At 39.9% G+C, this 25,698-nt stretch overlaps 2 protein-coding genes across 9 annotated transcripts in view; both read right to left on the reverse strand.

Moving 5' to 3' along the window:
- Positions 1-8,194, reverse strand: part of KIAA0319 (KIAA0319 ortholog) — a 94,370-nt gene extending 86,176 nt beyond the window's left edge. The window contains exons 1-2 of one of the 7 annotated variants that reach the window (XM_070584158.1): positions 7,975-8,184; positions 7,708-7,846 (exon numbers count right to left, since the gene is read on the reverse strand). Coding sequence is in view for 3 of the 7 variants with exons in the window: in XM_070584156.1 (XP_070440257.1) it covers positions 7,708-7,801 (94 nt within the window). In the remaining 4 variants the exon portion in view is untranslated. The other 6 variants (XM_070584156.1, XM_008513506.2, XM_070584160.1 and 3 more) reach the window with 6 other exon arrangements.
- Positions 8,195-11,280: 3,086 nt separating this feature from the next.
- On the reverse strand, positions 11,281-25,570 carry TDP2 (tyrosyl-DNA phosphodiesterase 2). Of its 2 annotated transcripts, none has more exons than XM_008513504.2 (7): positions 25,209-25,570; positions 25,047-25,132; positions 20,701-20,874; positions 19,895-19,986; positions 16,957-17,075; positions 15,023-15,193; positions 11,281-12,402 (listed from the first exon to the last, which is right to left on the reverse strand). In XM_008513504.2, exons 1-7 carry the CDS (start codon positions 25,371-25,373, stop codon positions 12,121-12,123), a joined length of 1,089 nt encoding a protein of 362 aa, XP_008511726.1. In that variant the 5' UTR covers positions 25,374-25,570; the 3' UTR covers positions 11,281-12,120. The 2 variants fall into 2 exon arrangements, with proteins under 2 accessions (XP_008511726.1, XP_008511725.1); XM_008513503.2 differs by having other exon boundaries at positions 16,957-17,144; positions 25,209-25,538.
- Between the last annotated feature and the right edge of the window lie 128 nt (positions 25,571-25,698).

Genomic DNA, 25,698 nt, shown 5'->3' on the forward strand with positions numbered 1-25,698 from the left:
ATATAAAAACTAAAATAACTTTTTATTAGGGCTTCTCTGTAACAAAGTAGGAGAAACAAAACAATGGGATGGGAATTACTAAATAAATACTAACTAGGAGGAAATTTTACTTGGATGTTCAAAAGACAAACAAATGTGAATAGCGAAAGAAAATGAGAGAGAAGGAGGGAAAACACAATACTAGTTCCAAATGCAAGGACAAAATTAATGTGGGTCAAGGAATTAGGTATTAACAAAGACAAGGTAGATACACACAAAAATATTCAAGTTCCACAGAGAGAAAAAGAACATTCTCCAAGAAACATTTATTTAACACCTGTTATAAATGAACTCAGCGCTAAATGTTAGGAATACAAAGATGAATAAGCAGGTTTGACTGGGACCAGCCTAGCTGACTAACACAGGGACCCTCCTTCCAACAGACACATGGCCGTGCAGGAAAAAACACACCATGCCTTGTAACACACGCTTCCCTGAGTCAAATGAGTCCTACAACATATTTTGTGTAATCTGCCATAACCTCTTTTTCTGTGATGGATTCTGCGCTCTAGGAAACAGTTTTGACCCATAAAAGAAGACAAAAGACTTACAAGTAATATTTCAAGACCTATCAAAATCAAAGACAGAGTATGCGATGAATGTTAAAATGCAAGTTTTACTGAGGTTCAAGGCGCAGTCAAGAAAATGGTCAAGGAGGCTGGCCCAGTGGTGCAGTGGTTAAGTTCGCACATTCCGTTTTGGTGGCCCGGGGTTTGCCGGTTTGGATCCCTGGTGCGGACATGGCACAGCCTGGCAAGCCATGCTGTGGCAGGCGTCCCACATATAACGTAGAAGAAGATGGGCACGGATGTTAGCTCAGGGCCAGTCTTCCTCAGCAAAAAGAGGAGGATTGGCAGCAGATGTTAGCTCAGGGCTAATCTTCCTCAATAAAAAAAAAAAGAAAATGGTCAAGGAAACAAACAGTAATTGGCAAGTGTGACAAGAAGGAATTCTAAGGTGGCCCCAAGACATTCACCCCCAGGTGTTACTCCCATGATTATGGTATGTTTCATGGCAAAAAGAATTTTGCAGATATAATTAAGGTTACTAATCAATTGGCCTTAAGATAGGCAGGTCATCCAAGCAGTAGTAACCCATCTTATGAACCCTTTAAAACAGAGTTTTTTCCATCTGAAATCAGAAAGGGAAGTCAGAGAGAAGATAGTGGACATGACAGAAACATTCCATTGCTGGTTTTGACGATGGAAGGGGCCATGTGGAAAGAACCTGAGAGCAGCCCCTAGGAACTGAGAGCAATCCCCAGAGACAGCTCAAAGACATGGGGGTCTCAGTCCAACCACTGCAAGGGACTGGATTCTGCCAACAAGCTGAGCGAGGTGGGAAGCAGAGTCTTTCCCAGAGCCTGCAGATGAGAATGCATTCAACTGACAACTTGACTTGGGTCTAGTGAGACCCGAATAAATGCTAATAGGTGGGTATTGTTTTAAGCCACTAAGTTTATGGTATTTTGTTTTGCAGCAATAGTAAACTAATGTAGCGGAAAAGTAGGTAGACATCTATGACATTATGAATTATTATGAAGAGCCTCATAAACACCACTGCAGCCTCGAAGAACTAATGAATCATGTGAATCGGGGCTAGAAGAAACCAGGGGCATGTCATGATGAGATTGAAACTGAATGGAGGAAGGATTGCCAAGGTGTGCCTCTTTATGGGGACTTTGCTTTAACAACCCAGTGCAGTACTAATTTATAACTTCCATTTCCAGGCTAAATGGAGCATATGTACATATGACAAAAACAGTTTTTATGAACACGTAGCTAAGCTTCTAGGCAGAAGCAATGCAAAATTTGTCTAGAGAAACAGTTTCCTGACACAAAGCCCACAGAACTCCAACAGAAAAACAATTCCCACTGAAGATGAGTCACCCAAAAAAAACGTAATACACACTAGGGAGCAGACTAGTACAAAGGAGAGGAGGCAGAAGCAAAAAAGGGGAGCAGGAACTGGAAATAAAAGTGTAGCTAAGAGACACTACAAAATAAGTACAGCCATGTGCTGAATAACAACGTTTCCATCAACGGTGGACTACATATACAGTGGTGGTCCCGTAAAATAAGTACGATATAGCCTAGGTGTGTAGTAGGCTATACCATCTAGGTTTGTGTAAGTCCAGATTATAATGTTCGCATAATGATGAAATTGCCTAATGACATATTTCTCAGAACATATCCCCATGGTTAGGCAACACATGACTGTATGTTTGACGTGGTCAAAGATTAAAGGGAGGAAAGGAGACAAAAATCACCATAAAATAATAGCACAGTAAGATTTTTCTAAGAAGGCATAGTTTAAAAGATCCAAATCAGAAGTTGTGTGATTAAAATAAAGCCAGTTATTTTAAAATTAAATACACTGAAATGGAAGCAGTATCTGAGGAAATAACCCAAAATGCAAGTCAAAGAAATAAAAAGTTGGAAATATAAAAGAGAGACTAAGAGTCACGAAGTAATAAATGGTCCAATATACCAGCTCCAGATGGCTCCAAAAGGAAAGAATTAGGAAGAGGCAAAATGTGAAGAGATAATGGCCATGAATTTTCCAGAATTGATGAAAGACAAAAATTCTCATATCTAGGAAGTACCAGAAGTTCTGAGCAGGTAAAAATAAATCGATTCCTATACTCACCAAAATGCAACTGCACAACGTCAAAGACAAAGAGCAGATCTTACAAAGAACCAGAGACAAAAGACAGATTATCTTAACAGGAACAAGAATTAGACTGACAACATGATTTTCATCAACAATAACAGATGCCGGAAGATAATGGAAATAAAATCTTCAAAGTACTGAGGGACAAAAACTGCCAGCCTAGAGCTTTATACTCACTAAATGATCATTCAACAGTAACAACAAAATAAGTGGTTTTTAGATAAACACTGAGGATACCACTTACAGATCCTCCCTAAAAGACTTAAGAAAGGAAAACTGACCAGAGGGGATGGAAGAAGCACTGGTAAGCTAGAAAATGACCAACAAGTTGGTAAATGACAATAAAAATGTTATCCAAACTAAAATGCTAAACAACAATAATGTGAAAGATGAGAGAAGGGGAAATTGAAATTAAAGTATAAGGTCTTATATAGTTTTGGAGAAGAATGGAAAAATTTATTAACTTTAGTATTTTAAAAGTAAATATGCATTTTAAGAATAAAACTAGTGGGGATCAGCCCTGTGGCTGAGTGGTTAATTTTGCACACTCTGCTTCAGCGGCCCAGGGTTCACCAGTTCAGATGCTGGGTTTGGACCCAGCACCACTCATCAAGCCATGCTGTGGTGGCATCCCACACAGAAGACCTGGAATGACCTACAACTAGCATATACCGCTATGTAGTGGGGCTTTGGGGAGAAAAAAAAAAGGAAGAAAACTAGTCCCTGCTCTATAGAAGCTTATACTATTTGGTGTTGGGACAAGTGATATCAGGCAGGGACACCCACGGAGCTAGACTGCCATCAAGGAAGGAGGGACTGAGGACATTAGGGAAGACTGCAGAAACAGGACATTTAAGCTCTAGCCTGAGGGATGAGTGGCTGCTTTTTGAAGAAAGAACAGCATTTTAGGTTGCGGGGATGGACTGCAGGTAGAAAGCTTGGAATCTTGCAAAGGGTAGCATATTCTGAGTGGTTCCACACAGCTGAAATGTGGAATATAAGTAGAGAATGATGAGATAAGAGATGAAAACATAAACCAAGAAGAAATAGTAAAGGACTATTTAGGTCACACCAAGAGGTCTGCACTTCATTTAGTAAGCAGTAGCAAGACATGGAACATTTTTTAAAAATTTTTTATTTTTTTTGGTGAGGAAGATTGGCCCTATGCTAAAATCTGCTGCCAATCTTCCTCATTTTGCTTGAGGAAGATAGTCCCTGAGCTGACATCTGTGCCAATCCTCCTCTATTTGTATGTGGAATGCCACCACAGCGTGGCTTGATGAGCAGTGTGTAGGTCCACAGTCGGGATCTGAACCTACAAACCCGGGTCTGCCAAAGTGGAGCACATGAACCCAACTACTACACCACCAGGCCAGATCCCACCCTCATTTTTTTTTATTGTGGTAAAATAAATATAACATAAAATCTGCCATTTTAACCTTTCAACTTTTTTTAAACTTTTTATTAAGATTATGATAGTTTACAACCTCATGAAATTTCAGTTGTACATTATTGTTAGTCATGTTGTAGGTACACCACTTCACTCTTTGTGCCCTCCCCCGACTCCCTCTTTCCCCTGGTAAACACCAATAAGTTCTCTTGAGTGTAGTCATACAGAGTTCGTCTTTCTCTATCTGGCTTATTTCACTTAACATAATACCCTCAAGGTCCATCCATGTTGTTGTGAAAGGGACAATTTTATCCTTTTTTATGCCCAAGTAGTATTCTGTTGTACATATATATACCATATCTTCTTTATCCAATCATCAGTTGCATTTTAACCATTTTTAAGTGTAAATTCAGTGGCATTAAGTACACTGACAGTGTTGTGTGACCATCATCACTATCCCGGATGAACTTTTTCACTATTCCAAACTGAAACTCTGGAATGAAACTCCACCAAACAATAACATTTCCCCTCCCCCTAGTTCCTGGTATTCACTATTCTACTTTCTGTCTCTAAGAATTTGAGTATTCTAGATATTTCATATTAATGGAATCATACAATATTGTCCTTTTGTATCTGGCTTATTTCACTTAGCATAATGTCTTTAAGATTCATCCACGTTAACATGTGTCAAAATTTCCTTCATTTTTAAGGTTGAATAATATCCCACTGTACGTATACACCACCTTTTTTTTTCATCCATTCATCCATTGATGGACATGACATTGAAGATTTTTAAGGAGAGATGTGACATGTTCATCTATCTACTTCAGAAAGCTAGCCCTAGAGGGGATTGAAGGATGGCACTGGTGAACCAAGAGAGGAACTTGTTTCAAGAAAGTGAGAATGGTCAACTGGATGGAAGATGTGTAGTAAAATGAGGTCAGAAAAAGTTTATCCAGATGTGGGAAGAGCAGTTGCAGCACAGCAGTGGATAGGAAAGCCCCAGTGTAAGGCAGCGAGGACTAGTTAGCCAGTATGCGTCTGGGGAGAAGTCCTTGCCCACACTACAACAAAATGTTGAGCATTTGGTACCTAGAATTTGGATGTTTTGTACCTTTAAGACAAGGAGGTTGAAGATACTAAATTAGCAAAATATTTCAACCTCCTGATAATTATAAATATACTAAGAGAAATGGTAAAGATAATGGTTTTATTGAACATTTCTTAAGAGGTTATCTTGAAAAAATTCTGAAGAAAGACAACTATGTTAAATTGACGAGAAGACAGTGCAGCTATACATATTACACTTCATTGTAACGATGAAAGCGAAAAAACGGTAACGCACGCTGATAATCACAGATCTAAAATAACAGGATTGTTCTCCTAGAAGGGAGCAATCCATACTTCCCCATCACCACATGGAAAAGCACACTACAAACTGTAATGCTTAACATTGTGGGCAGAGTTAAATTAACACGAGCTAATTTACCCTTGATACTTACAAATCCGGTGCTTCAAATTATAGCATGGAATGATCCCAGCTTTGAAAATTCATTTTAGGGTCTGAGTTATATCCTCTTACTCTAGCTACACTGCTTAAATTAAGTAGATGTTTACTAGAATCCCTTGGTTTTTTTGAACTTAAGGAAAAGAACGCACAGCAGGTTGGAGATACTAAAACTTTCCAACAGGTAACATAATTCTACCAATATTATCTGGAAGGCAACAGAGCTAAAACTCCAGCAGCACATCTTTATCTACGTGTGTGTCATTTCTTTAAGAAGCCTTACTTTGAAACTCAAACACCTATTGCTAAAAAGAATCTGCCAAATGACACAAAAACAGATGTTATTTTGGTCCAACCATTTTTACGGCTTAATAGAAATAAAAAAGAAAATTTCTCATTATTGAATTCACATGAATATTGTCTAAAAATACAGGTTTAAAAAAAAACCCAAATAGAAGAATAACCTATCAATTATTCTAGGCCTGTTGTAAAGATGCTGCAAGGAAAAATTTATACATTTTATGATGATTTGACATTATAAATCAGAACAAGTTTTGGTGACGTTGAAATAATTTTATTTTTAATGCCAAATTATTTTGAAGACATAGAAAATATTTCCTGAAAAGAAATTTATCTCAAGAATAATAATAACTAACTTTTATTGAAGTATTACTACATGCCAGGCAATGGGCAAAGAGTTCTTATATGTATTACTTTATTTAATTCTTATAGGAATTCCATTAAATAGGTTTTATTTTATTATCCCTATTTGACAGGTGAAGAAACAGAGGCTTAGAAGCATTAAGGAATTTGCCAAACGTGACACAGCCACTAAGCGGCAGAGCCACGACCAAACCCTGGCCTCCTGAGCTGGCAATCCACATCACTGCTCCAGAAACAGTCGTGCCTGGTCCTACATATTTATTTAAAGAGAATGCTGCTTCTCTGTCTGGTTATTAAAAAAACGAGGTCAAGAAAATTTAACAGCAAAACCATTCTTTTACATTAATAAATTACTGAAGCTCTCTTTTGACTATTTTTAATACATAAAGACTTCAGCTGAATTATTTTTGTTATTCTGAAAGGAAAATAAGTCCATGACTTGGCATTGTACAGGCAAAGGTGTGATGAGTCTTTCTATCACCTGTGGTTCTAAAAAGCCTTGATGCATTTCTCTTTTTCAAATTACAGAGGAATTCAGCTTTCTCTACGACTCCTAAGTCTATAACTGAATTGATATCTCCAGTTTTCCTCACTTGTATGAAAAACGATGCAAAATAATAAGCACAAAATAAAATTTTACATTTGGCATAACTTCAGCAGTCTCCATGAACGTGCTGTCCTCATAATAAACAATTTGAAGCATTTGGACAGTGAACATGCATTTCAGGAATAAAGAAATAAGAGCCAACATTCACTTCAAAAATTCTTGGTTGTAGGAGGAGGAGCTCTCTACAATTTACTTTTTCTATTATTATCAAAAATATCATTCAACATTTCTATTTAAGCACTGGAAAAACCACTAACATTAACCCACAAACAAAAACGTTTGGATGAGCAAACTGGCAATAAAAATGGACATGACTATACATCATATCCTTTTCTCTCTCCACGCAGGTAAGAGAACGAATGATTGAAAGAATGATGACTCTTACAATTTCAGGTCCATGCTCTTGATTAATAATATCTTTAATATCTACTCCGTGGAGGAAGTTCAAAGGGAAGGAGAGAAAAGCCATTAAAAGGCTTTAAGCTTCAGATTATGGTAAGGTACAGAGACAAAACGAATTTAGCAAATGCGAGCCCAGATCACAGAAATATTACTAAACGAAGTTTAAAGAAAACGATTCTACATGCCTAAGAAATGCAATTCATAAGGTTAGGAAAATATGAAAAATTTCCCGACTCCACCCTACTAAGGAACAATCGATCAGTGCAGCAATCAGGAAATGCCCTTTCCTAGATATCCAGAAGATCCCTAAGAAACTCACCTCCCAAACTCAGGCGTTGAATCTATTTTTCTTTGGCTTTACCTGCCTACCCGCCGCCCTCCCTTCCCGTCACTCCGTCAGCCGGGCTGGGGAGTAGGATACTGTACCTGGGGTCGCTGCTGGCGACACTGAAGCTCGCCCTAGTAGGTGCAGCTGGCTCGAAGCATCACCACCGTCCCACCTGCTCTTCTTCGTCGTCATCTCCCGGCCTTACACACACGCACATTCACACACTGGCACGCGCATCTGCTGTCAGAGAGGAGGTTACCGCCCCATCCGAGCAAAACCCTTGCTTTCTCTTCCCCAGGATGTAGCCCCGGAGAGGCGACTTTTCCCAAAGCCGAGACAGGTGGAGGCTACTGCTGGGCTCTTACCTCCAGCAGCGACAGCGGTCGCGGCCGCAGCTCCCGCGTCCGGCTTTGAGCCGGGCGGGTCAGGCCCGCCGGGGTCTGCACTTGTCTGGCAAGGACGCAACACTGGGGGACCCCCACCCGCCCCCCGCGGCAGCTTCTGCTAAAGCTGGGAAAGCGCGCGCCCGTGATTCAGCGCCTTTCCGCCGGCGCGGTTACCACGGCGACGCGCGCGCACGCGCACACGCGCCCCCAGGGATGGGCGGGCCGGCAGTCTCTGCCCAGCTCCCAGCGTGAGCTTCTAAAGATGGGCACCCGGGCGACCGAGACCTACCCCGCAGGGAAACACGCAGGAGGCTTTCGGGAAGCAGGGCGGCCTGCATGCCCCACCTTCTTTCCTTTACCAACCCCTTCCCTATCACCGTGGTCCTAACGGGCCCGGGAGACGAGCGCCCCTTCCATTCCCCAGGCCAGGCTGGCTCAAGGGAGCCGTGAGCGCACCACCTGAGTCAAAGATCCCTTGCGAATGTGTCCCCCCAAGCTAAGTCATCCCACATGCACAGGTTACACTCCTCGAACGGGAGCCTTTCTAGGCCCTGCTATGTTTTGAGCACGTGCTGCTTTCTGACTGAGGATGGAAACCGGTGCTGGGAGAGGCCCAGTTCAACTCCATGCTTTTTAGGTTAACTAGGCGCCCGATGTACTTGGACTATGTTTGCATCTAGGGGAAGGTGATAATTTGAACCATAGGAAACTCATGCGGAAGACTCTTGTTTGCATTGTATCCTGTTTTCTTATAATAAGGTGCTCAAGCAACTTGGTATGCTAACATAGGGCAGAAAAGGAAGACAGGGCATTGCTTGCACATTCCCACGACTATGAAAGCATAGTGCAGTGCTTAGCACCGAGTCACACAGACCCTGATGAACGAGTCCCCAGGAGGCTACTCACTAGCTATGGATGGGCCTTGGATGAATTACACACAATCCTGCTAAATAAACCTCAGTTTCCTGAATTATAAAATGGACATAATAATAGCATTCATATAGGAGGATTGTGGGAATTAAATGAGATAATGCACATTAAAATAAAAACCTGTCCAGTATTCAAAGAGAGAAAATCAGTGTGGACTAAAAAGAAAAAGGCAACCCATCGATCAGGCTGGGAAGACAGACACAGATAAAGCCAGGAGCAAAGTTAATAGGAAATATTGTTTCTCCCAAAGTCAGGCAGCAGCTGTAAAATGACATAACCACCCCCTGTGAATGACTACAACTTTCTTACCACTGATTCCCCTTTACTTTGCTATTCCCATCCACAACTGGTGATACCCAACTGCTGAACGCTCCTTGTCGCAGGACAGCACCCAACTCCTAATCTCTGCCTCTCCCAACCTGCCTCGAAAACAGGAACCAATCTGTGATTCCAAAACCCTCCTTGGAATCCCTCAGTGGGAATCCAAACCTTACAAAGGACACTTCCCTCCTTTCTCTTCTCATGTGGCTTCCCACAGGACCCTCAAAGTGCCCTCTCACTGCATCAATAAATTGGATTTAGTCAGACAACAGTCTCGCTCCCAGTGGTCTTTGAATATATATATGAGCTTAGCCCAGAATGTTGAACTATAACATCTCTTTGTTAACTCAGAGCCATTATAATGAGCACCTATTTTGCTACACATAATGAATCTATCTATTTTGGTACTGAATGAAAATGTTAGTCGGCCTCCCTAGGACACAGATGTGAGGCTGCTATCTTTCACTTCTCTTCAGTATTCAGTGGGCGTGCACTGAGCCCCTGCTACCTGCCAGACACTGTAACAGACACTAAGGATGAAACGATGCATCCCTAGTACAGCCTCTGACTTCCTCTCTCCTCGTTAATATGCTGTTGGTTTGCAGGCATTTGAATTATTAAGTTGCATAATAAAAGACAAAGAACTATCCTATTTTGAAGGTGGGAGAAACTGAGGTCTGGCAAGGTTCAAGGACATCCCACATCAGGGGTATAGATGGTACTTAGCCTACTGAAACAGAAGATTCTCAGTTGGATTTAACCAAGGAGGGGGGTAAGATACGCAAAACTATTATACTGGAAGAACTTGAGATTCGAAGTAGAAAATTCAAGATATTGCAAATTAGTAGGTTCTTAATTGTTTGAGAACTACTGCCCATGAAAGCACATTAAAAGTGATGGATTGTTCCCATTCACTTGACTTATAACTTGTTTCCTACATTTTGTCACTATAAGCAGTAAATGGAAAGGTATTTCACTTGGATGCTGTGAGTCATAAAGGAAATGATACTCCTTTCATGGCTTTAAAACAATTTGATAATTCTTTATTTAATCTAATACACACTACTACATATTTTATTTTTTATATTTAGACTTTCATTCATCTTTTTTTTTGAAGAAGATTAGCCCTGAGCTAACATCTGCCATCAATCCTCCTCTTTTTGCCGAGGAAGACTGGCCCTGAGCTAACATCTGTGCCCACCTTCCTCTGCTTTATATGTGGGACGCCTGCCACAGCATGGCTTGACAAGCAGTGCATAGGTCTGCAACCGGGATCCGAACCAGTGAATCCCGGGCCACGGAAGTGGAACATGTGAACTTAACCTCTGCACCACTGGGCTGGCCCCTAGATTTTTTTTTGTAATGTGATATGAGGTGGGGTTCTTCTGACTTATTCTTCCAAATGAATATGTAATTTATGCCCCAAACATCCTTTTCTCACAAAAATGAACTACTGCCTCCTTAATGTATGCTAATATATTAGCATTCTCATTTTATTTTGTATTTTTTTGCTGAGCAAAGACTTGGCCTGAGCTAACATCTATGCCAATCCTCCTCCATTTTATATGTGTCACTGCCACAGCATGGCCGCCGACGAGCGGTATAGGTCTGTCTGGGAACCAAACCCAGGCCTCCAAAGCGGAACATACCAACCTTAACCACTAGACCACAGGGGTGGCCCCTCATTTTATTTTTAATGATTATGATTAACATATAAAACTCCTTTCCATCGTCACTACAAAGGGAATATTACGTATAAATTCAGCTTGTCTATTTTTCGGTGTTTTAGTTAACTTTGACACCCCTGATGAAAACAAAGGTCTGCCGCTTCTCATTCTAGTTTTTCCCACTGGCTTTCCTTTTTTTATACTGAGGAAGTCAATATATTCTTGGTAATTCTTGGCAGGGTAAGAAGCAACATGGAAAGCTCTTTACTTCCACACAAAGGTGAAACAGCAGCAGTAGAGCCAGAAACAGGAAGCAGGCAAAAACTTCAATCCCATCATGGGCACTAAAACATACTAAGACAAAGTATAAACACGCAAAATCCTTTATTTAAAGTACATTTCTCTTATGAGAAAAAAATGTTTCTTTAAAGCACCTCTTGTGTACCTCTTGTAAAATAATTCAGTTTTATAAGTAGCAAAACTAAAGGGCTATTTCTCTTTACACATTTATTTTTCTCTTAGGAAAAAAGTCCAATGTTGCTCTAAAACTGACCTTAATCATGATCAAACCTAATTTGCCTCTGTTAGTGACAGGACTACAAACATGAATGAGCTAAAGAATTCCAAATCATGAGAGTTCATTTAAAGCTTACTAATTATGTTCTGTGAGCTGACAAAAATAAAGTCTGATATAGGACAGCTGTCATCCACTTAAATGCAGATGATCATGGTTTTTTCATTTAAGATTATCTGAATTTGTAAAATATTAAACGATCCAGTTCTAAGGACTCAGTAACTTATTTTTTCATTTGAAGATTTATGTAAAATATTAACTATTTTGGTTCCTGATTTAAAAAAAAAAATCAAATACAAAGGCTAGCCCAAAGACAATGTGGCCTTGCTTGAAATCCAGCTGGCACCTATGAGCACTATTAAAAGCTCTGATTGCCTTTTGTGCCCTTTCATTAAGAGGCCTCATATTCTGAACACAGGTATGCTTTAGTCTAAATAAACATTAATAATAGGCCTGAAATCTGAGGATACAATCCACAAAATAAAATCACAGTAGTTTCTTCCTCTGTTACAACAATCCAGTACAGTAATTCCTCTATATTAAACCTACCTTTCCAGGTAGGTAGAAATTATATTTGGAAAAATCCACAACAAAATTACTCAGAACACCTAAAACTCATATTTGGAAAGTATTTCACAATATTACATCTAAGTTGCACAGAAGACCCCAGTGATCACTAGGAAATCTACCACAGTCCAGTTTTTCCAACCCAAGGAGGTCCAAACTCCGGGGAATAATGTGGCCATCTCCTGCTGCTGCTCTGAAAAATATTCGATCAAAACGAAGCTTACAAGTAGCAGGTATTCCAAGATTAGAGTTCATTTGTGTATCCCATGTATACTGGCAATGCTTAGGTTTGCCCAAAAACTCCCAGACATCCAAAATGTTGTTGGGTAAACCACCACATTTGGTAACCTGAAAAGAAAAACAAAGAAAACTATAACATTCACTGTCTTTTTTCCTTTAATTTGAAAAGGTGTCTTTACTGTTACCACGTTTAACTGCAACATTTCAAGTCAGAATGTCACAATTTATTAATACACAAATGCAAAACTAGGTATGTTAGTTATAACTAGATATATTATGAAAACTATTTGCTGCATGGTAATAAGTAACATAAAAAGATTGACAGCCAGAGAAGTCTGGAATTTGCCCCTTCTCTTCTGCCATAACTAGTTCCTAGCTTTGAGTGTCAGATAAATCTCAGAAGGCTGAAAATCCACGGCCTTGGTTATTGCTTTTAGTAGTTTTTAAAAAAATGAACACAAGTGAAAAGAAGGCAAACTATTACTTTAGTCTGTAAATTTACAAGTATACTCTTTATATATCCAATAATGTCAACTGCCTTCAGTTTTATTTGAAATTTACTAACAATGCTAATACTTCCTTCTGCCATTCACACTTCAAGAGTTTTAAAAACATTTTATTGTGGTAAAATATACATAAAATTTACCATTTTAATGTGTACAGTTCTACAGCATTAAGTACATCCACCTTATTGTGCAACCATCACCACTATCCATCTCCAGAACCCTTTTTTATTTTCCCAAACTGAAACGCTGTATCTATTAAACACTAACTCTCCATTCCACTCTCCCCACTTCCCTGACAACCACCATTCTATTTTCTGCCTGTATGAATTTGACTATTCTAGGAAACTCACTTAAGACGAATCATGAAATATTTGTCCTTTTGTGAGTGGCTTATTTCACTTAGCATAAGATCTTCATGGTTCATCCACGCTGTAGCATGTGTCAGTATTTTCTTCCTTTTTAAGGCTGAATAATATCCCATTGCATGTACATGTATTTTGTTTATCCATTCATCTGGCAATGGACACTTGCGTTGCTTCCACATTTTAGCTGTGGTGAATAATGTTGCTATGAACATAGGGTAACAAACATCTCTTTGAGACCCTGCTTTTATTTGTTGTGGGTATACACCCAGAAGTGGAATTACTGGATCATATCGAAATTCTATGTTTAATTTTTGGAGGAATTCCCACACCATTTTCCACGACAGCTGCACAATTTTACATTCCCACCAGCCTTGCACGAGGGTTCCAATTTCTCCACATCCTCGCCAATGCTTGTTATTTTCTGGTTTTTTGGTAACAATCCACTAATGGATGTGAAGTAGGTATCTCATTGTGGTTTTGATTTGTATTTCTCTAATAATTAGTGACATTGAGCTCCTTTTCATGTACTTATTGGCCATTTGTATATCTTCTTTAGAGAATATCTAGTTAAATCTTATACTCATTTTTTAACCAAAATTTTTTTTTGTAGGAGCTCTTTATATATTCTAAATATTAATCATCTGTCAGATGATTTGCAAATCTTTTCTCCCAATCCATGGGTTGCCTTTTCACTCCATTGATAGTATCCTTTGATGAACAAGTTTTTTTAATTTTGATGAAGTCCATCCTATTTTTTCTTTTGTGTTCTGTGCTATTGGTGTCACATCCAAGAAATCACTGCCAAATCTGATGTTGTGAAGCTTTTCCTGTGTTTTCTTCTAAGAGTTTTATAGTTTTTAGCTCTTACCTTTAGGTCTCTGATCTATTTTGACTAAACTTTTGTATAAGTTGTAAAGTAAGGATCCGACTTCATTGCTCTGCATGTGGATATCCAGTTTTCCCAAGACCACTTGTTGAAAAGCAGGATTTTTTAAAAAGTAGGTAAGTTAGTTAACCAGGCCAAGAAACATAGCTGCCATAAAGTCAGTGATTTACAAATAGTCCTATAGAATGCTTGATTTTTTAAAATAATCTGTGTACAAGGACACGAAGTCAGTAAGATAAACAGAGTACCATTTCTTTTATTTGGGGTCCTGCCTTCACTTTGGCACTAAGTCTAGACACACTTTCACCTTCCATTTCACTTTTTCCTCCACTCCTGGACATCATGGCAGTGAAAATGAACAGAATCTCCATTTCAATTCACTTTTCTCCAACGTGAACTCAGCCAGAGTGAGGAGGAAAGGCAGGGCAGGCTTACCCTTGAATGTTTCAAATAAAAGTCCTAAAAAGTCCCAACACATCTCAACTGAACTAAGAGGAAAGATTTTGTTTCAGACCTGGACACGGGGGTGGCAGGAAAGGGGGCTAAAAAATGTTGGAAAAAAGAAAACCTCAGAAGGAATTGAAAGTTAGGGACAACTATGATCGTCAAATCTTTCTGTTCTTTTCACCTTGCAACTAGAGAAACTGCAAAGAAACTTGACCTTTTTTAAACCCTTCTAATCATTATTTTCTTTCTATCACTCTTGTTAATCAACGTGTATTGTTTTGTGCTGTTTCATATACAGAATTTATGTTTTCCCCAATAACGTAAGAGCCCCTCCGCCTCAGCTTCCCCAGTGCTAGGCATATTGCACAGGCTAAATAGATATTTGCTGAATTGCATCCGCAAGGTCACTTACACATTTTGAGTGAATGAAGGTCCTAATTTTAAGAGCTTTGGTCAAAATGAACCTACATTAGTTTCCACAGCAATAATCTACCCATAAACATTGAAGTGACTTTGTCACTCACTTCTTGATCCCTTAAATTTGTATCTCCGGCAAATATAATGGTAGCTGACTCTGGAGCCTCTTGTATTTTCTTCAAAACCATTTTTAACTGATTGATTCGTTCCTTAGCATGCCCTCTGGTGCTCTCCAAATGGGAAGTCATAAGGAAAAGTTCATTTCCCGACACACTCACCTGAAAGAGGATAATTATACTCGTTAAAATTATCACTAACCACCGATGCTTAACTTTTATAACAGAATCAGCAATTATTCACCCCATTGGTATATATTTACTAAAGTGAAACTATATAATTAACACTGTGCTTATCCTTCTAGATCAAAGAAGTGTCAGGTGCTAACTTTGCTCCCAAAGAAGACTATTTAGCAAGCACCCACTAATACTTCAAGACCCAACTCAAATGTTACCTTCTTGTGGGCCCTTCCCCAATGTCCCCAGTCAGTCAGTGGCTCCCTCCTCTACACTCCTATGGCATGCTGGAAAGACTGTTTTAAAAGGTCCCCTCAACAGAATTACAGCACAATTATTCCTCTCCTACAAAGCCATGAGTCATTTGAAAGCAAAGACGGTTCTTTTTTTATTTACTGCTATATTATCAAGAGCCTGGCACTCAGAAAAGGTCAGTTAAATTAATGAATGAGAATCATTTACCATTTGCAATTAAGATACCAACAATGTAGGCTCTATTATTATTTAAACTAATTGCCAACAGAATCAAGTGCAAATTCTTTCATATTGGGCATTCATGATCTTCTATAATCTATATCCAATCTACTCCACCTACTTCTTGTCACACTACCCCTCTTCGTGCCTTCTACACCCAACTGAACAGAACGCTCATTTAGACCCATGCATGCCCTGTGTGATTTACATATACCTTGCCACTTGCAATTTGCAAGTTTGCTTGTGGTGATTCTGTCACCTGAACTGTTCTTAACGTTACATCTCACATATTCTTCAGGGCCCAATTCAAATACAACTTCCTTCATGAAATTTTCACTAAACAATCTAGCTAATCTCATCATAGGAAAAAAAAATTGTTAACCATGTATGGTGGCAGATGTTAACTGGACTTACTGTGGTGATCATTTTGCAATATATACAAATATCATCATTATGTTGTACACCTGAAACTAATATAATGTCAATAATACCTCAATTAAAACAAAAATAACAATCTAGCTAAAAGTCACCTCTCTATTCTCTAAACTTCCCTGGCACATCATTCTTTGTACCTCTCCCTGGCATTTATGCCTCTCCTTTATTTTAGTTACTATAGTTACAATGCTTCCCTTGCTACTCTCTGAGGGCAAGATCTATTTGACTCATTTTTGTAAGCCTCACAGAGTACAACACCATACTATGTACAGTGCATTTAGTGAAAAAAAAAAAAGTACTTCAGGAAGCAAATGTAGAATATTAGCAAACTCTTAAATACTCTTAGGAAAATATCTAACGGAGCAAGGATTTTATTTTTACAAATTTGTCTATATTTGAAATTTATGGGGCCGGCCCCATGGCCGAGTGGTTAAGTTCGCCCACTCTGCTTCTGTGGCCCAGGGTTTCGCCAGTTCGGATCCTGGGTATGGACATGGCACCGCTCGTCAGGCCATGCTGAGGCGGCGTCCCACATAGCACAACCAGAGGGACCTACAGCTAGAATATACAACTATGCACCAGGGGCTTTGGGGAGAAGAAGAAGGCAAAAAAAGAAGATTGGCAACAGATGTTAGCTCAGGTGCCAATCTTCAAAATAAAAGAAATTTATGTAAAAACTTAGTTTACAAAGGTCTTTAAGACTATTTTAGAAAAATCTATCAGCGAGGAGCAAATTCTCCTCTATAGGCAATGGTTTTTTAAAAAAGACATCTCCACAAACTATAAAAAACAGCCCATTCTTTTTTTAAAGAAACAGTCAATTTAAAAAAATTACTTACATGCACACACAAAAGGTTTCTCATCATTTTTGTATCTGGAAAAGGAATAATCTCTTGGCTTTTAAATTTCACTCTCGATTTCTTCAACATTATAGCTGTGAAATATCCTTCTTCATTACCTTCAAATGTTTTGGAAAAGAATTTAGGCTGACAGGTCAAGAGTATCTTGCAGTTTATCACAAGTCCCCCTGAAGATTTTATAACAAACAGGTACAGATATTTAAATGGATCTAAATCTTAAAAGTAAACTATTATTTCAAAACAGTTGAAGATGGTCAACAATGTCCCTATGATTACCTGCTCCCTCCCAAAATGTAACTGGAAGTATGGAAGAAATATAAAAATAAAAATGAAGTCACACAGTCCCAAAAATAGTTAAAGGTGCCAATACCAAAGAAGAAAATTTGAGAAATTTCTGAAGGACAGAGTAGATGAGACTTAAACTGAGGCAAATTGACATGCATTTACCTCTCACTCTGGAAGCACCAGAAAAATTACAGTAAATGAATAAAACATTTAGAAAGGGATAAACCTGCAAGAAGAAAAGAGAACAGAAGTGGAGGAGCAGTGAATGAAAGCTCCCAAGTTTTTCAGAAAACAAAGTAGACAGAGAAGCGGTGACTGGTTTATTAGAACAGACAGACACCAGGTGCGTGCCTGCAGCAGAGGACCAGGGACAGGAAGCAAGCAGATTTGTTCCACCAAAGCCTGGAAACTCTAAGTACTTGAACGCAAAGGTGAGCTACTAAGAATAGGAGGGCTAGTTCAAGGTTCAACAGCCTCTGGGTCTCTTCCCCAACCCCTTACAGCCAAGTGACCACCCTTCGGCTAGCAGAAGACTAGAGATGTAAAGAGAAATTGAACTCTAGAGTCACCAGTCGCTGGGAGGCGTGACAGGGAGATGGGCTGAGGTGTGGAACTGAACAGAGGGATCAAGTGAAAGCTGCCTCCTCAGAGGGCGCCTCAGCTCCCTTGCTCTATCCTGCTTCCAGCCAGCAGCTAAACAAGCACCCCCCTCAACCCCCATCCAGAGGACCAAAAGTTAGAGAGTTATTTTCCGAGAAACTGAATGGCCTCAGATTAGAAGCCTTTTTTATCCTGACATACTGACAACTCGGGGTCTCTCCACAATCCATCCCTCACCCAGCTGTGGTGGGGGCACTGTCGCCTGCTCAGGTACGAACTGTATTTGGCTTTTCAGTACCTGGAATATAAATGTGAACCAAGAACTTAGAACCCTAAACATTTATGGAACTGGTCTAACATGAAGGACAGACACCAAAACAAACAAAAAGAAAGACTGAAAACAACGCAGGGAAAGAGAAAAGACCTAAAACAAACAAACAAAAAACTAACTTAAAAAAGCCTGATATCCTCAGAGATAAGATACTGCATCCATAAACCAAGAATAGTAAGTTCTATAAAACAGACATGCAGCAAACAGAGTCCCTGGGAAGTCAAAATAATGACATCTAAAAGTCAAGACAACTGCCAAGAAAGTAAAACAATCAAGCGATGGGAAAGTAAGAAAGAAAGATATGAAAATTCAAGGATGGACCAAGGAGGTCCATCCTTTTGACAAAAAGGGATTCCAGAAAAAGGGAAGGAGTAAAGAGATTATAAGGAAGAGAAGGAGAGAGGAAGAGAAAGAGAGAGAAGGAAAGAGGAAAAGGAAGAGAAAGGGGGAAGAAAAAGGAGAGGAAAGAAGGAGAAAAGAATGAAGGGCAAAGGGAAGACGGCAGGTAGGCTAGAAAGATGGCAGGTGGGCAGCCCACAGGTGGGAAGGAGGGGAGAGGGAGAATAAGGAGGAGGAGGGAGAGGGAGGAAAGAGAGAAAGGAAGGAGACGGAAGGAGGAAAGGCGAGAGAAAAAAAAAAATTTTTCAGACCTCAAGACCACAAACCTCCGGATTGAAAGTTCCTACCAAGTGTTCAGCACAATAAATGAAAAAAAGACCCAAAGAACACTAGGGTTAAAAAGAAGACCCTCAAAGCTACTGAATGAGAGCGGGGAAGAACAGGAATTACAACAGCGTCAGACTTACGATCATCAAGAAAGGGAACTAGAACACACGGAAATAAAGCCTTCAAAATTCTGAGGGAAAATGACTTTCCACCTAGAAATCTATGTCCAACCAAACTAGCAACTAACTATGAGGACAGAACACAGGCATTTCCAAATATGCTACAACTTAAAAACTTCATTCTCCGTCCACTATTTCTTAGAAAGTGATTAGAGAATGTGCTCCAATAAAATGAGGAAGTAAACCCAGAAGAATGAAAGCATGGGATTCAGAAAACAGAAATCCAAAACAGAAGAGAGGCAAAAAGAATCTCCAAGAGAATACAGACAAGTCCTACAAAGAGAGAAAGACACAGAGACTAAGAGAGAACCTTCTCCTTAGCAATTCTGGGTTAAAGAATAAATCAAAATTAAAATCACATCCTATATAAAAGCAAAAGTCAAAGAAAGCATGAGATTTAGTCAAAAACCATGAAATGTAGCCAAAGTGGCATGTTAAATGCACTTTAAAAACAAAACAGATAGAACATCAAAGAACTATTCAAGGCAAAACCTAGAAAAAGAACAAAATAAAAATTATTAAAGACTTGTTGAAAAAGCATAACCACAATGCAATTATCACACTTAAGATTTTTAGTAATTTAATTTCACCAAAAAGATACTCAATGTCTCAAATTTTGGCAATTTATATTTTCCTGAAAAATCATTTCAACCAGCTTTTCACATATCCTAACATTAGGTAAGCTGGATAACGTATTCTCCCACAGTTTTCCAAGTATCCCGTGTCTGGCTTTTCTCAAACTTATTTCATCTGTGATTTTTCTTGTATATGCTCCAACAAGCTAATTTTGATTTATCTCTTTCATTGACTTGTTTTTCAAAGAAAAAGACAAGTTAAATAATAGGAAAACTGTTACCTGTAATAATCTCATAACTACTTGCTTTCTTCTTTAGGTAGCTATAATATGGGGGAATAACTTCCTGTAGAAATATCACATCTGGGCTGTACCTAATAAAAACATCAATTTATGATAAATACCAGGTACACTATTTCATTTGCAGCTGCCTAGATTAGGAAAATACAACGTAAAAGGAACAAAATTATTACTCTCTAGGACACCTAATATTCAATATTCATACAGATCTTTGATAACTATAAAATGAGAAATCTATGCTATTTAATACATAATATTGTAAAGATCAAATTTTTAAAAAAATATATGTGACAACACTTTAAAGTTAAAATAAGTGGAATTACTGACAATAGAAACCAGTAACATTGAGAGCCTACAATCCTCCTACATCTAATAGATGCTTTAAATGTTATGATCTCTTTCACTTCTCTTGAAACAATTATTATCCATGATGAAGAAAACTGAGCTCCAGAGAACCTGAGTTGCTCACAAGTGGTTACACAAGGTCATGGAGCCAGTATGTGGCAGATACAGATCTTTTTGGTAATTTTATTCTCATGGCAATAATTATATACAAAGTTTAATAAGTAAAATAGTAGTAGAAGGCTTCTAACAAAAATTAGTGTTCACTCTCTACCGTAACCCACAATCCCACTCTTAGAGGCAATCCCTCTCCATTCTTTCAGATGTTTCTTCTGAGAGCTGGACTGTCAATTCAGGTCTGATGCCAAAGCCCACAGTGTTGTTACCCTCTTTGTAAACAGGCAAGACATTATCATGCTACCATTAACAGAAGTAATGATACTTACAAAGCTAAATAAGAACACACTCCTTGAGCCCTCTCTTGCAGATTGTTTGGATCCAATCCATCAATATTCCAGGTAATGAAAGAGAACATGCTGTCATCTTCTTGCTGAGTATTTTCAGCTGTGCTGGTTTTGGAACTAACGGACTCAGTCGTTTCCTCACTGGTTAGGTCAACACTGGCAAGATCAGAATGAAACACAACTTTGCAAATAACCTATAAACTGATTCATTTAAAAAGTATTTTCTAAGTATTTGCAGGCCTCACTTTACAGATAAATGGATTTTTTAAAAGCCCTGAAAGTATCTGTCTATAGAAAAGCAAAAGCCACATGACTGAGGAAAAAGATTCTTACAATGTTTTCCAAATGTTTGCTCACTAATACAGTTAGAGCCAGCTCAACATCCTTCAATGACATGTGTCCCTAAAATGATAAACTAGGACCCCAAATTAGACTAAGTGATGTAGATTTCCAAATTTATTTAGAAATCCTATTAATCATTTTAAATCATATTTGCAATAAGATCTCATTGTGGCAGATAAACAATGACTGCAAATTCTTTGTTACTCCCTCCATTGAGAGGTGAAGTCTAACACCACTCCCCTTGAATCTGGGCCTTGGCGACTTGCTTCACCAGTAAGAATATGGTGAAAAGGATATTCTGGGACTTCTGAGGCTTGGTCTTAAGAAGGCTTGCAGCATTCACTCACACCTTTTGGAACACTCTCTCCAGGAACCCTGAGCTGCCATGTAAGATGTCCGACTCCCCTGAGACTGCCATGCTGGAGAGGCTACATGTATGTGCTTCAGTCCAGAGTCTTACCTGACCCCACCTTCCCCTATCCCCACCAAGGCCCAAACATTTGAATGCAGGGACAAAACACTTAAAAGGTGACTGCTAAGCATTTATAAACTTACATAAATTTACAAAATAGGTTTCCATATTGATAATTTTAATAAATTTAATGCCAGTATTTTAACTTTTTTTAAATTATTTTTTAATTGAGGTATAATTGACATATAATATTAGTTTCAGGTGCACAACATAATGATTTGATATTTGTATACACTGCAAAATGATCACCACACTAAGTCTAGTTAACTTATTATTTTAACTTATTTTGAAATAATTTCAGACTTTCAGAACTGCAAAAGCAGTAAAAGAATTCTATTCACCACTCACCCACATAAATGTTGACGTTTTACTTACTTAACATTTACTTGATTTTTTTATTCTGAAACGTTTGCATAAATACTTTTGTACATATTTCCTAAAAACAAGGACAGGCTTACATATATACCCTAGTACAATTATTGAAAGTCAGGAAATTATCACTGATACAATATTATCATATAATTTAAAGACCTATACAAATTTCACCAATTGTGCCACTAATGTCCTAATCCAGCATCACACATTGCATTGAGCTGACACATCTTTTTCAGTCTTCCTAAATCCAAATAATTCTTCAGTTTTTGTCTTTCATGACCTTGTTATTTTTGAAGAATACAGACCATTTATTTTGTAGAATGCCCTTCAGTTTGGATTTGATATTTTTTCATGAATAGATTCAGATTATGCACTTTTGGCAGGAATGACACAGAAGTGACAGTGTGTCCTCCTCAGTGCAGCACATCAGGAGGCACCTGCTATGGATTTGTCCCCAGTACTGCTGTTAACTTCGATCACTTGGTTAAGGCACTGCCTACTAGATTTCTTCACTGCACAGTTATGATTTTTTCCCTTTTGTAATAAGTACTTGGTGGGTAGGCACTCTGAGACTATGTGAATATCTTGTTTCTCGTTAACATTCACCCATTAGTTTTAGTATCCACTGATGACTCCTCTCTGAAGTAATTATTACTATGGTGGTTCCCAAATGGTGAGTTTTTTCTAATTCCATCATGCCTTCTATATTTAGTAGTTGGAATTCTATTGTAAGGAAAAGTGTTTCTTTCTCCCCTAGGCAAATGTATTTATATCAGCATAAATTCTTACTTTATTCTATAAAGCCTCACTCTCACTGACACTTGATCTGAGTTACAAGAGACAACAGGCCATGGCCTAATCAACCACTTTGCTTGTTTCTGCCAATTTACGACTCTGGGGTAGAGGACTCCTAATGGTCCTCCATCCCACCGCCAGTCAGCTTGATCCACATTTTTTATGAGGGATTATTTCAGGGAATCCACCTCGTTTGTTCCAATTTCTTTGTTGGTTACAATTTAGGCTGCAACTAACAGACACTAATTCAGGCCAGTCTGAGCAAAAGAGAGGAATTTATAATGAAACAGGAACACGGCACAGAGCCAGGTACAAGAATGCAGCTATGTCTAAGGAAGTGCAATCAAGTCTTTCTCTCAATCCTACTCAACTCCCCTCGGCTTCATTCTCTATCTGCAGACCAGCAGTCTCAGCTTCCCCATGCACAAAAAAAGATGGGTATGGATCCCAAAAGGTACTAAGTTAACATGTTACAGTTCCGGCTCCACAGGAAGATTCAGACTTAGATCTCTTGGTCCTAATCTTGAAATCCCAGGAGAGAGGATCTGACTGGGCAGTTTGAGCTAGGTGAATCTCTACTAATCTAACTGGCTCTAGCTATTACAACATGGGAGCCAGAGATATACCACTGTGGGTGGGTGGACAATTCCCCAGTAAGAGACTAGGCAGATAGAAAACGAAGTCTAATGAAATGATCTGATCATATCTGTAAGCCAGTGCAGCTGAAAGATCAAAGAGAGAAAAGAGTCTCCACTATGAACAGTTACTGTGTAGGCTGCCCACATAGGTGGAAGAATTTCATACATTCAATACATATTTTTTGAGAGTTTATTACAAATCAAATATATTAGACTTTGGGAAATCAACAATGTATAAAACAGATACTCTCTTCACCAAATGTGTAGTCCAGCGGGCCAGCGGGAGATATAAAATATTAAACAGCAATTATAATACGAACTAAGTTATTATGACAGGGGTCATGCAGGATACTATAAAAGCATCATTCTAAACTGGGCCTTTAAGGTTAATACTATTTAGTAAGGAAAGAGGAAAAAAAAATTCTAGACAGAGGAAATAAACAGGCTAAGAAAATATCTTTACAAAGGCTGAAAGGCAAGAGAAAATGGCCCACTGGAGAAATCGAAAATATGATATGCCTGGAACTTTTTGTAGGCTAGGAAAGAGAGAGTGACAGGAGACGAACCTGTAAAGACAGGCAGTGCTCAAACTATGGAGGGACTTGTAAAGCATCTAGCCTTAAAAGAACAGCAGTGCAGGAAATGGGGAGGGAGTGTTAGAATTGTTAAAATTAAATACGAAATGGAGATGGGACTTGAGAACTTCCCGAGCAGACAAAACCATTTAAGCTAGGAAAGCAAAACTGAATCTACCGTATTTCACGAACATAGGTGAAACTTAACTTAGATTATTTCTTATAAATGCCTCCGACAACCAAAAAACAAACAAGTCATCTTCCTAAAAATGGTATGAGATAATCACTTTTAACCAATTCCCTGCCCTGCAGGACATTTGGTCCTGTCCAAAACATCCATCAGACACTTGGTCCACAGCAAAAGGTCCTTGACATCTGGTCCTGTCCAAAACCATTTCCCAGGGACCAAATATGCCCATGGACGTCTTGGATAGGACCAGATGTCTGCTAATCATCCCCTACCGTGTAGAAATCACTGTAATAACCAATCACTGCAGAGATTAAACAACTTCCTAGTTTTCACTGTTATAAACCAATCTATAACTTGGTGCCACTGAGCTTCATAACCGTCTTTGAATTTGGACGCTCCCAGTTCATGAACTGTTCTTACATGCACAATAAATTCTTACTTAACACTATTTATCGATTGGTGGCTTTAACTTTGTCATTCCTGGATTTTTGACGGAATACCAGAGGCGGGTGTGCATTTTATAAAATTATTCTGGCTGACCAGCGGAGAGGAAATAAACAAACAACACAGGAAACAAGAAGATTTCCAAGTTACTGTTCTCCAAGAGAGGTTTTTCCCTTATTCATTTGTTCCGAACCTCTTGCTTACATAATTCCTATAATTAGAGTCAAAAATTACATTTCAGATTGTTTCTCTTCGGGCTCCAAATTACGTTCGAATGGACAGTCTGGACCTTGGGAGGGAAGCGTTAGCCCTGCTGCCGGGGCGCCTCTCCAGCCAGAGGCAACAGCACAAACCCCTCGCCTCCGGATCTTCGGACGGGAGACCGGACTCGACGCGCCATCGGCCGCCCCACGCCACGGCAAGCCCCAGGATGCCGGAGGCATGCCGACAGAACCCGCCTCCGCCCGGACTGGCTCCCCGCCCCCCTCGTCACTCACCAGGACTCGGGCCCAGAGAGGGTCTCCGGGGGGCTTTCCAAGGCACTCTCCTCCACCGGCGGCTCGAAGTAGGAGTTCAGCGCTCTCTGAAAAACAAAGACGCAGGGATGGAACCTGTGCGCCCACGGACCCGGCGGGAAGAGAGAAACAGCGACAGCGTACTTCCATCTCCCAGTCGTTCTCGGCCAGGTAGCACTGAGCCACGGCGTCGTCGCAGCTCGCCACTGAGGCAAACTCCACACACAGGAGGCGCCGCTTCTTCACCTCGGGCTCCCCCTCCTCCCGCTCCGCCTCCGGTGCAGGCTCCGGACCGCTCTTCTGCTCCATCGGCTCACCGCGGGCTGACCGCCCCCTGACGCCGGCCAGGCGGTCGACGGCCGGCTTTGCGCACGCGCCCGCCGCCCCGGCGCTCCCGCATTCACCGCCCGGCGGGGAAACGCTCCCGGCTCTTACCGGGTGAAAACCCAGCCCGAGCAACAGGAGGGGCGGCTGGGACTGGCGAGGCCAGACCTGCGCGAGCGCGCGCGGGCAAAACTGTGCGTGCGCGCGGGCGCGGAGCGTCAGTGCGCGACCCGCGGGGGTGAGGGGCGGCGGGTGCGCGCGGCGCCGGACTTGGAGCGCGCCGCGGGGCGGGGCCGCGTGCCGTTCGCCC

This window comes from Equus przewalskii, chromosome 19, assembly GCF_037783145.1.
Source record: "Equus przewalskii isolate Varuska chromosome 19, EquPr2, whole genome shotgun sequence".
Classification (NCBI taxonomy): domain Eukaryota; kingdom Metazoa; phylum Chordata; class Mammalia; order Perissodactyla; family Equidae; genus Equus; species Equus przewalskii.

What these genes read in the sequence shown, in the direction of transcription:
- TDP2 (XM_008513503.2), bottom strand. Translation starts at nt 25,373, where the DNA reads ATGGAGCAGAAGAGCGGTCCGGAGCCTGCACCGGAGGCGGAGCGGGAG. An exon ending in AGAACGACTGGGAGATGGAA is followed by an intron (nt 25,133 to 25,208) that starts GTACGCTGTCGC and finishes TTTGTTTTTCAG; the next exon opens with AGAGCGCTGAACTCCTACTT. An exon ending in CAAATTTAAGGGATCAAGAA is followed by an intron (nt 12,403 to 15,022) that starts GTGAGTGACAAA and finishes TTTTCTTTTCAG; the next exon opens with GTTACCAAATGTGGTGGTTT.